The 12,088-nt window shown below is 48.3% G+C and overlaps 1 protein-coding gene across 3 annotated transcripts in view; it reads right to left on the bottom strand.

Annotated features, from left to right (window-relative positions):
- SETX (senataxin) overlaps positions 1-12,088 on the bottom strand; it is a 64,212-nt gene that overhangs the window by 8,878 nt on the left and 43,246 nt on the right. For all 3 annotated transcript variants that reach the window (XM_059658378.1, XM_059658375.1, XM_059658377.1), the window contains 7 exons: positions 9,862-9,966; positions 9,542-9,654; positions 6,458-6,529; positions 5,170-5,319; positions 4,267-4,374; positions 1,605-1,792; positions 973-1,065 (listed from right to left, as the gene is read on the bottom strand). In XM_059658378.1, the coding sequence (XP_059514361.1) occupies positions 973-1,065; positions 1,605-1,792; positions 4,267-4,374; positions 5,170-5,319; positions 6,458-6,529; positions 9,542-9,654; positions 9,862-9,966 (829 nt within the window). The remainder of the gene's footprint in view (positions 1-972; positions 1,066-1,604; positions 1,793-4,266; positions 4,375-5,169; positions 5,320-6,457; positions 6,530-9,541; positions 9,655-9,861; positions 9,967-12,088) is intronic.

Consider the following 12,088-nt stretch of genomic DNA (forward strand, 5'->3'; position numbering starts at 1 on the left):
TGCAGTGGCCCAGTCCTCACTGTCCTCCCCGCTGGCCTCACCCTGCACTTCCAACTCACTTCCCGAACAGCACGCTCCCTCGGTCCCACCCCAGAGGCAACGTGCAGGGGCCCCGGGGGACACTGCACCTGCACCTGTTCCTGAGGCTGCCTGGCCTGTGTCGCTTTAAAAGCCTTCAATACCCACCGCCCGAACTTCAACACTTGCTACACAGACAACCCGCTAGCTAGCTGTCACTTCTATCCTTGAAACCTTTATTCTGCTGGGTCACCTCAGGTCTACATTCCTCTTGCGACCTCCCACCCCCCAAATGCTCCCAGGGCTCAGCTCTCAGCCCTCTGCTCCCTCCACAATCCCTCTGGCACCACAAGCCCCGGCCGCCTGCTTCTCCACCTCTGCTGACTACTCCCTGAGCCTCAGCCAGGACATGGCTGCGCTGCGGCTCCAGGACACAGGGGACTTTGCCGTCCTCTCACTTCATCCTGGACAGGTGGTGCTTGCCCTGGTGCTAACAGAGGCAGCCCCAGGCTCCGCATCAGCGCCCACAGCACTGAACAGTCCCAGCCCTGTCCAGCCTGTCCAGCCACTGCCTCCCTCTGTCAGCTGCATCTATACTGACCCTTCACAGCACTTCAGCCACCGGCATAATGAACACCTCGGTGATTACCTGGCGATGCCTGTCTTCCTTTGAGACCACAATAACCTTGCTCAGAGCTACGGCCATGGCATGGATCTATTCAAGTGCCTATCACATGTTAGGTAATATTATCCCCCTTATACACTTAAAATTAAAAGGCTGAAATATACAGAGAAAGACATTGGCAATTTATTTTTAAAAAGGAGAAGCTATCACAACCTGGCTAAATAAAAGTGATCGCGCACAACATTAGACAGTGTTTTAAATATAAATATGAACAAAAATACTGCGACAATTATGGGACCTCCCTTCAGAGTGAAGAAGGGGGAACATACTCATTCTCCCGTCGTTCTGAGCCGTCCCCGACGTCAAACACGAGGTAAGGCTGGAACGGCCAGCTGGACGAACACCGCGCGCTCTCGGTCCCTCTACGAGAAAGCAGCCCAATCAGAGCACAGTCAGTTACAGGAAGCGTTTACTTATGTTACCATTTTCCTTGCAGAGGAGGAGGCTGGGAAATACGGGCACAGGAGGGATCTTCTTCAATTGAAATGTGCTTTTGTGAAAGGTACACAATACATTTTATTTCTATCCTAGTGCTAGAGAGAATGAGCTGTGCAATTAACACATAACAATTACAACTGGAAAGTCACTCATAACACACGAAGTAGAAAGAGCAAGCCATTTCATTCTATGTAGAGTGTGGTATGATTTTTAGTTAAAACAATTAAAAAGATGTGCATAGTACACAGACTAGAAGACATACCAAAATGGTAGCAGTAACTATTTCTGGGTAGTATAAACATCGGTGGTTTTCCCCCTTTTTTGCTTATCTATGACTTTTATAATTAGAGAAAATTATTAAACCTTTGATTTATACTTCTTATGACAAGACTTAAGAACACAGTAATCTAGTTCTTCTAAATCCTACAAACAGAACCAGCTCTCAGGTGGGGAGTGGGCCCACCTGTTGGTTTTCAGGCTCTTGTTGTAAATGTAGTTGGAGGGGAAGAGGCAGATGTCGGGGTGCATCCTGTACTGCACGGTCAGCTGGAGCACCGGCAGCCGGCCGCTCACGAGGTGCTCCACGTTCTCCTCCAGCAGCTTGCAGAAGCGGGCCATCATCGACTGCTCGTAGCCGTAGTCCTGCGCCGTCTGCAAGGGAGAACAGAGCCGTCACCTGGGAGGGTCCGCTTGGCTTGTCCCAGTCAAAACAGTCACTGAGCTCTAATATGTACACGGCAAGGTTCGGGCCATTACCAACAGTCAGTCAGAGAAAGACTTTTTTGTGTTTTTATTTTTATTTTTTTGTAAATCCTCAACCGAGGATATTTTTTCCACTGAATTTTAGAGAGAGTGGAAGGGAGGATGAGAGAGCCAAAGAGAGAGAAACATGGATGTGAGAGAGAGACATCGATTGGCTGCCTTCTGCACACGACCTGACCAGGGCAGGGGATTAAATCTGCAACCAAGGTACGTGCCCTTGACCGGAATCAAACCGCCACCCTTCAGTTCACGGGCCAATGCTCTATCCACTGAGCCACGCCGGCCAGGGCGAGAAAGATGTTTCTGACCCTGACCTTGAGAAGCCATGGAGGTTGGCCAGGCAAGCTGAGGATCTTCTCGTGTAGAAACCCTCACACTGCCACGAAAGGACATGATCTTGGGAATGACCACACTGAAGCTATTCTGATGCTAACAGAGGTTACCTGACTCAGTGATGAAAGAAGCAAAAAAATGTAACAGATTTTAACAATCATTTCTGGGTTATGCTCTCAACAAACAGAAATATTCCTTGTCACTGTAAACAAGCCCTTTTAAAGAATGATGGCTCTGACCACCCTCCCACACACTCAGCCGTCTCAGCAGTCCAGCTCCAGCCTCACAGAACATGCTTATGAAGGAAACAGACTGACTGACTGACTAAGGTGAGCTCACACACCCAATAATGGATTCCAACCTACACTCTGAAAAGCAGTCACCTCACTGACAAACGAAGAAAACTGTTGTCATGTTATCTTGGTTGTACCTTGGATATACTTTTCAATATCAGCATCAGATCAAGATTTGAAAAGCATTTTATCAAATAATCTAGAAGCAAAAATGTGCTCTGAAAAACACACTAAGAGGGGAGCTCTTCCTGAGTGGTGCCGAGGATATGGGCATTGACGCTGTGCGTGCACAGCTTGAATTCACCTGCTTCACCAACTGGGAGAGTGGAGAAAAAGAAATTACTTCTAAATAATAGATGATTTGCGTATGTGAATTTAAGTAGGATTGTGTAACTAAATATTAGTAATGGTTTGGCAATTCCACTTACATCCTTTATTTATTCAAATTAGCTGAAACTTCATTTTAAATATTCTCTCTGGGGGGAAAAAAAAGGACTTACATGAAGCAACACACCTATTTCCAGAAAAAAGCAAAACAACATCAATTTGCATATTCTCACACAGAAGGATACTTCTCGTCTATTCACTGATTGCAATAAACCAAACTGGCACAGAGTGATTCTGCACCTTTAAACAAGGCCAAGCCCTACACACGTCCAGACGTACACAAACCTGACAGCCACCTGACACCATCCTTCGGGAACTTTCGTGTGTGTCCCCCGCTAGGATGCAAGCTCCACGAGGGCAGGGCGGCCCTCAGTAAGTAAAGACTGAACACGGTGCATCAATGAGCACACAAATGCCCAGTGGATCGATTAAAATACTCACTTAACTGTTCAGTTATTATCCGTAGAAAGAGGTGGAGGAAATTAACTTCGTATTTATTTTCTGAACTTTCCTCAATAAGCCTGTATTATTTTTGCAATTAAAAAAAAGCCCAAATGGATTTTCCTCATTTTTATTCTTAATCAATCACCAAAGCAGGCACTCAAATTGAGGCCCGTCAACACCCCTTTTCATTCCAAGCTGCAGCCCTTCCACACACTGAACCCGCACAACTTTGAAATATGTGCGGGTCCAGCCCCTCAGATGACCCCAGTCACTAGGTCCTGCCTGGCGTGCCCTCCCGGGAGCCAGCTTTCGTGAGGCAGGAAGCAAGGCAGGGTGGGGAGGGGAGGGGAGGGTTATGATGCTGGTGCCAGACAGAGCACAGTCGCCCTTCCGTCACCTTCCCTTCCCGGGGGTGTGAGGGCCACAGGCACTTTCTTGGACTACATGATACCGAACTCTAAAGCTGCAAATATACTCCAAATGTGTCTTTATAAGATTTTCCTCAAATTTGCACATATTTAAATATAAATCAGTAGGTTGGGGTTCTTTTCCTTGCTTTTAAAGTTGGTTTTGGTGTTCATATTATTAAAATAAGTCAGATACGGCCCTTAAAGCAGCTGCACTCTGCCTGTTGCAAAGGAAAAGCCCAGCGCGCATGGAGTAGGTTCTTTCTAGTCTCTGGTCTCTGATGCGGCTCCTGTCACACACAAACACAAGCACAATTACCAACAAAGGGACATTGTCAGATACTTTAAGACTCAAATGGTGGTTCTCTTTTCCCAGCCTTTCCAACACTTTTCCCTGCAAATAAGAGGTGATGATCCAACAAAGACCTTCCCACCCCTCCCCTTCTCTCCCTCCCCAAAAGGCCCTTCCACTTTAAATGGGTGGGAACAGGGGACTCACCAAGGAGATGACTGTGGGGGGGAGCTGCTTCGGGTCTCCGACAAGGATTAGCTTGTTGCAGCGGTGGATGAGGGGGGTAAGGGTTTCCACTTCACAAGCCTGCCCGGCCTGAGTAGCAAAGTGCAGGAGAAACCAGCTCAATGGCCTTTGCATTTATCCACGTGCAGTTTACCTACACAAACGCTTTAACCATTCAGAGGAGAACCACACTTTCTCCTTCTGCACCAAATGCCAAAAACAACAAAACAAAAACACTCAATAAAGACCACACATGTATTTTGAAGTCAGCCACCATCCAGGTGCCACAGATACCTGGGAGCCAGGTCTGGGTCCTTTGCTCCTGCTGGGGCTGCAAGTCTTTGACCGGCCCCCCCCCCCCCCCCCCGCCTGCCTCCTGGTCCTCAGCAGGCCTTCCAATGGCCAGACCTGGCCTTCTGCCGCTGGCTGATGCGTCATCGCGCCCGCCTGCACGTTCTCACCGGGAACTAGGGACCTGGGGCCTCCTGGACCGATTCCTGTATCTCATTTCCATCCCTTTTGTCGTCTGGCTCTACATCTGGCAAACACTAGGTACCTAACAAATGCTCAATGAACGAGGAAAATACAGTGGCTCAGAGCTGTGCAAAGTACATTTCAAATGCTGCAAAAGGTAGCCTGAGTTCTTCCAGCAGCTCAGACAGTCCCTGGGAGGGCTCTGTGAGGAACTGGCAGGCATCCTTACAAGTCAAACCCCCCGCTGGAAGAGCAGTGGGGAGGCGGCGGCAGCATGTTTCAGCGTGAAAGACTACGTAATGGCAGGTAAAATCCGACGCGCAGTCCACTGTGTCGCCATCTCCGCAGCCCTTGTTCGTCTAAGAGTGCGCACAGCACTAGTCCAGGCTGAATGGCCGCCCGCTCACTGACCTCGTCAACGATGACACAGCTGAAGGGGACCCCTCCTTGCCCCCGGAAAGCGGACTCGAGCAGTAAACCGCCGCTCGTGCTCAGGGTGCAGCAGATGATGTGGGACTCTAGGATGATGTTGCTCTGGGTTTTCTGTGGGCGCCCTTGAACCTGAGACAACAACAAAGGTTCATTACCATTCAGTTGTATGTGAATTCTAGGCTACGGCAGGGCAACTTTACTATAAAGCACCCATCTTCATTATGTGACAGAATAATATTTAGTAAATGTAAGAGAACCACAATCTAGAAAAACAGCAGAAACTTCAGATCAAAGACACAACGGGACTGTGGCAGAAGCAGGCAGTGTGAATGACACCGCTCACTGCACGAACCAGCATTCTCATCAGAGTCGGTCAGCCTGTTTCTGCTGACCCCCACGTGACCCAGGCCCCACGTGAGCTCGGGCAGGGGGTGGCAACGGTGGGCCCCAGGGCTCTTGGGCTGAAGCGCCATCACCCATCTCCTCTCAGCCATCAGTGAGAAAACAGCCAAGTGCCACAGCCACAGAACAGTGACGAGTAGCAGAAACCTTGCTACCTGCAAACATGAACTTCATCCTTCAATTTGGGGAAAGTTGAGTTTGGCCCGGTTTAAAATCTTACTGAAAAGCTTCCACCTAATTTTTAATTAAAAAAACACAAACTGCTAATGGAAATAGGCATTAAATTCAACTGTATTTACTCAGCCACACAGAGAAGGCTGGTACTACATTCAAGAGAGACTCTCCTCAGACACACCGCTGGCAGCGCTGGTGGATGCTCCGCCCTCTCCGACCCCACGGGAATCCTGTGCTATTTGACAGGCAACATGGAGCTGCCAGTCACTGTGCTGGGCTCAGGCACGTGTGATTTTCTTTCTTCTTAATAGGAAGACACCACAAACTTATTTTTATTTACTACGCATCTGGCTATAGTGACCAGTTGATTCTGCAGTTCGGGGGGAGGTGGAGTAGACCCTCCGACAAAAGGTTTTATTAATACTTACCCAGACCTAGAAAAGGAAAGATATTCTATAATCATTTCTTTCTTAGAAATCTCAGGTGGTGGTAAAAACTCATTATTAGGCTAAAGAAACAAATGTAAATACACATGTAATTACACCATCTCTACTTTTATATTTGTTTAAAATTTCTCAAAAATGGAAAAAATTTTAAATGCAATTGATAAAAGCCCAGAGGTTATTTCAACTATGTCATAATGAAAAAAAGAAAAGAAAAACCAGGAAAACGCTATAAGTAAACTACTTACCTCTTTAATTTTAGACGCAAGTTCCTGCCTTTCTTTTGAAACTTGGGCAATTTTTTCATCTAATTCTTGCCTCTGGAAAAAATGAGAACGCCATCTTTAAAGTTGAGTCAGCATTTACAATGCTTTCCAGGGGACTGTCACTTCCAAAGGGCGGGCCTGCACTTGGCGAAAGCTGGTTCACCCAGTTTGTCTTCTCTTTGCAGTGCGGTCCTGATGCTCTCTGCATCGCTGCGTAGCCAGAATCTGGCTAAGCCACTCCGTGCGATCGCTGCCTCCGCACACTTTCTGTTTGGCCAAGCAGCCTGCACACCTTCAATGACACTGGCCCTTCATACAAGCCCCGGCCGAAGCAGCAGCCCAGTCACAGCAACTGTAAGCTCCTGGTAGATTTCTCCAACATCCTTGTGATCAAGGCTCCCCTGCCGCAGGGCCTGTATGCCTTGACCATCCTTTACATAACACCCCCCTGGGAAGTTTGAAGTGACCAATCTAGCCTTCGCCTGGGAACTGCTGAGCACTCCACCTCACAGGCCCTAACAAAGGCTCGTACGTGCCCCAGGCCCTGCCTCCCTGTCTGCACTCCGCCTTGACCTCCTGGGGGCGCCCAGGGTGTGCTGTGTCTTTCCTCCAGGACCTGTGAGTGCTAAAGTTCTCTCATGGTCTGCTGCTGACAGTCTCACCACCAGCACCCAGACTCCACTCAGCAGGAAGGGAACCTGATCGTTTTCACGCTATGTACGATTCCGTTGGGTCCGGTACAGGGCACCTCTGCTACTTCTGAGCATCTCAACCCTTGGTTATCATTCCTTCACTTGTTTCCGGATAGTTCAAGTGAGACTAACAATCACACCTCCATCACCTCTGGCCACAGCGGCAGGCATGTAATAGAGGCCTGGTCAACCATGGCACCCTTTCCCTTAACACAAGGACCAGACCTGCCTCACACCCAGGGACTAATCCAAGTTCTTCGCTGGAGCAGATGCCGGGTAAAAGCAGGAGGCCTTCTCTCCAGTGGGCTTTCTAAGCTGGTGTGGAGCCCAGAGGTGCTGGCCCTGTCTTCTCCGGGAGAAGAAATGCTGACTCTCAGACCAGCAGGTCAAGGTGGAGAAATGGCATCATTTGCTAAAGTTAATCCACTCCTAGATGTCCCAGGTCTAGGTGCCAGTGAATTCCGTTTGTCTAACTTAACTTTTTTCTACATTAAAAAAAAAAATTTATTTACTGATTTGAGAGAGAGAAGCATCGATTTGTTGTTCCACTTATTTATGCACTCATTGGCTGGATTCTTGTATGTCCCCTGACCAGGGATTGAACCTGCAACCTTAGCATATCTGGAAATCACTCTAACCAACTCAGCTACCCGGCCAGGACTTGTCTAACTTAACCTGGATTAAATTTAACTTGTAATCAAAAGATACCTCATGAATTCAGTGCAGTTTTAGTATAAGGCAGGCAACAGCAAACTACAATCTGTGGGTCAAATTCAACTCGCCATCTGTTTTTGTAAATAAAGTTTTATTGGAACACTAGGGGCCCGGTGCACGAAATTCGTGCACTGGGTGGCGGGGGGGGGGGGAGTGTCCTTCAGCCCAGCCTGCCCCTCTCACATACTGGGAGCCCTCAGGCGTTGACCCCCATCACCCTCCAATCACAGGATCGGCCCCTTGCCCAGGCCTGAGGCCTCCGGCAGAGGTGTCAGGCCTGGGCAGGGGGCCCCCAGCTCCCCGCAGTTGCAGGCTCTGCCCCTGCCCAGGCCTAATGCCTCTGGCCGAGGCATTAGGCCTGGGCAGGGAACTCACAGCTCCCCACGATCTCCCGCTCTACACCGCATGTGCTTCATCGCACATTTAATGGCACATGCAGCACGGAACACGGATAAACACGCGGGTACATGTCACAGTCACCCACGCCACGACCACATGCTGGCACCCAGACGGGCTCACGGCACTATTTCCACTGTTTCCGGGGCCACCAGAAGCTGCCAAGCGGCTTGCAGTGGCTGAGCCCTCCTGGCCTGGCTCGGGTGTTGCTGGATTGAAAATGCATCGATGGGGGGTGTCCGAGCCGGTGATTGGGGGTGTGGGCCCCGGGGCCTGAGCTCAGGTGGTGGACTGCGCAGGGCGAGGCCCCGCCGCTGGGACGTGGTCCTGACAACTTTATCCAGAGTCGTCTGGGACCCCTCCCCACTTGGGGCCCAGGAGCGGCTCTGCAAACAGGATGCAGACCTGGCTCACGCCCCGGCTCCGAGAACAGCGCTCACCCGCCTTGGCAAGTCCTAAACTCACGCATGAGGTCTCCTCCGTCCTGGGCGCCTCAGCCCGGCTGGCCGGGACAACAGTGGGACCAACCAGCACCTGGCGAGTGCCCCAGACCCGACAAAGGCTTTCCAAGACAGGTGAGCGCCCGCCACTCCTGTAGGTGGGGGTCACCTGCAGGCGGCTCCTCCTTCCTGGGCGGCCCTGACCCGGAGCATCTCCCACAGGACCCCCTGGGGGCGGGGCCCTCTCTTCCCTCAGCTCTCGCGGGTTGAGGGCGTGAGTGCGGTCGGACGCCGCAGCCACCCCGCCGGCCCGCATCCGGGTCTGCCGGCGGGATCGGGTCTCGGGCGACTGCTGGCACTCACACCCCCAACCCGCTCTCGGATGGCGCTGTACCATCCTGCCCACAATATGCAAATTAGCCGCCATCTTTGTTGGCGGTTAACTGCCATCTTAGTTGGCAGTTAATTTGCATATCTCGCTGATTAGCCAATGAAAAGGGTATCGGTCGTACGCCAATTACCATTTTTCTCTTTTATTAGTGTAGATAGCCACACCCCTTTGTTTAGGATAGTGTATCTCCTGCTGTTTCTGTGCTACCACAACAGAGCTGAGTAGCTGAAACAGAGACCTGCAAAACCCAGGCCGTTTACTATCTTGTCCTTTCCCAAAAAAGTTTAACTTTTTTGTAAGGCATACCACTTTTGTCTAAATTTTTATCAGCAAATTATGCTATTCCACAATGGAAACTGGCATCAGATACTTATCAACTAGTTTGTGTACCTATGATATATTAAAAACCATTCAGCAAGAAATGTTTAGCTACCTGGATTCCTCTTCCATATCGGCTTAAAGCACGCTGGCGGGAAAGTTCATCTAGTTGATGGTCTAGATGTTCCTTTCTTCTTTGCATCTCCTGAACGTAGGGTAAGTCTTTTTCTTTAAAAAAAAAAAAGAAAAAAAAAAAAGATAAAGACTTGTCTGCCAATTCTCACACACATACACACATATGTGTAATGAGAAGAAAAACTAGTTGTCAAAGCCACACTATTGCTAAGGTCTCCCCACTCCCTTCAATGCCCAAGCCACTGTCCACTGTCCAAAAGGAAAGAGCTAACGTTAGCGTGAACCGTATTCAGTACTTACTCATTATTCTGTGGTTAACTTGGTTGTCCAAACTGAATCTTAGGACCTCATTATTAATAGACTTTTCTGGACCCAGACGTACTAAATTGATATCTCCACAGTTTCCTGTTGATAAAAATCACACTTCAGAGATTAATGAGGACACTGCCAACCCCTGTCCATTATCATGTGTATTTCTAACAATCATATTCATCAGAGAAGGGAGCTAATGTGAACTAATGAACTGGATACCTGGGACTCCACGGGAGCGCCACACACATTATTTTAGACAGTCCCTGTAGCAGCCCTATAAGTACTTACCATTTCTACTTAATGAAAGCTGGCGAGGTTGTAAAACACACTACATTGCAGAGCTGAGATTCTATTATACTGTTTCTCAAATTATGTTTTTTAGAACATTCCATGGTAGAATATGTTTGGACAATGGTGAGTTAAAGATAAAAAAAGATTTCTTAACCACAGGAGGTTTAAAAAATATAGAGACTTTTCTCTATCACTACATATGGGAATTTCTAAACAGTCTATTTGAGCCTCAACCCTCTTCTGCAGAATCTACAGAACAAAGCTTTGGAACTCACTTTCTACTTCACTAGGAACACCTAGAGATAGATGCCTCATAGATTATGACAGACATTCTTCAAACTGCAGGTGAGTTCATAAGAAGGCAGGACAAACTCTAGCCCAAAACAAAGAGAAAGCTGAAAAGCAGAGCCAAAGCCCTGAGCTGCTGTGGCTGCCCGGAGGGAGAGGGAGAGGGTGAGGGCTGCTCACCGCCTCTGTGCTCAGGTGCATTTACATCCAATAAAACGCAGATGAAAATCTTTAGCTCCACAGAGTGTGACAAACCACCACGCTGGCAAAACTGCCCTTCCCGTCAAGGACAGAAGTCCTATCAGGCGGGCTTGGAGTTAAAGCCCGGCAGAAAGCCAATGGGCGGCTGAAGGAGAATGAACCTGTCTTGTCCCAGCTCAGCTGGGAAATTTCTCTTCTGGGACTTTCCGATCAGGCCTGTGCCACAGGTGAATGTAGAGACTAAACATACAATACAGGGAATGACAAAGGTGAGCCTCAGAAATATAGCTGAGATTTTAAACAATGAGAGTACAAGGAACAACTTTACACCAATATATTTGAAAGCCTAAACGAAGTGAAATTTTTCTTAAAAATGTGAATTAGCAAAACTCACTCAAATCTAGAAAATTTGAATAGGCTTGTAGTAATTAAAGACATTTATTTTATTTTACATTAAATATTTCTTTACTGATTTTAGAGAAGTGAGAGGGAGATAAAAACATCAGTGATGAGAGAGAATCATCGACTGGCCGTCTCCTGCACACCCCCTAGTGGGGATTGGGCCTGCAACCCAGGCATGTGCCCTGACCGGGACTTGAACCGTGATCTCCTGGTTCATGGGGCTCAACCACTGAGCAATGGTGGCTGCAGTAAACACTCTATATACCTGTGTTGGAGAAACACCCACACATGTAGGAATGTTCATTGCAATAAAGTATGAAATCACAAAAAATGGAAGAGAACCTAAATGTCTATCAACAGATAATGAACACACCATGCACCCCTACCATGAAATACCCCGTAGCAGGTGTTATGAATGACTGTGTTGATAGTGGTATCTATAAAATCATGAACCTCACAAACATATCATGGCTGGGAAAGTGACAAACTAACAATGTATTTTAATTTGACAAGCCAATGAATTCTATTTGTAGGTAATACATATGTGGTAAAAAGAAAATCGTGTCTGATCCCTCCGAATAAAGATGGCACGTCCCAGGCTCTCTCGTAGCTGGGTGTAGCCATGTGAGTAGGTTCTGGCCAAAAGGAAGTAGGCAGAGGTGCTACTGGCAGTGCCTAGGAACTTTCCTGAAAGGAAGGCTAGGATGTGCCCCTGTCCCCTTTTCATCTTTTACCTGGGACACTTGCTGCTGGATGTGATTGCTGGAGCTGGAGCAGCCATCTATGCCCATGAGGTGCAATAAGGAATGAGGCCACACATAGTGGAGCAGCAGGACAGAGGGAGCCCAGGTCTCTGAGACAACACCAGCATCAGTCCTGAGCTGCTGACCTCTGACTTCCCAAGTAAGAAAGAAACTTCTATCCTACTTAAGCTACTGTATTTAGAGTTGCTCTTATTTGCAGCCAAATCTAATCCTAACTGATAAAAGGTACTGTTGGGGAAACCTCAGGAAAAACAAAATTTGGTCAGGAA

The sequence above is a fragment of the Myotis daubentonii genome, chromosome 11 (genome assembly GCF_963259705.1).
Source record: "Myotis daubentonii chromosome 11, mMyoDau2.1, whole genome shotgun sequence".
Classification (NCBI taxonomy): Eukaryota; Metazoa; Chordata; class Mammalia; order Chiroptera; family Vespertilionidae; genus Myotis; species Myotis daubentonii.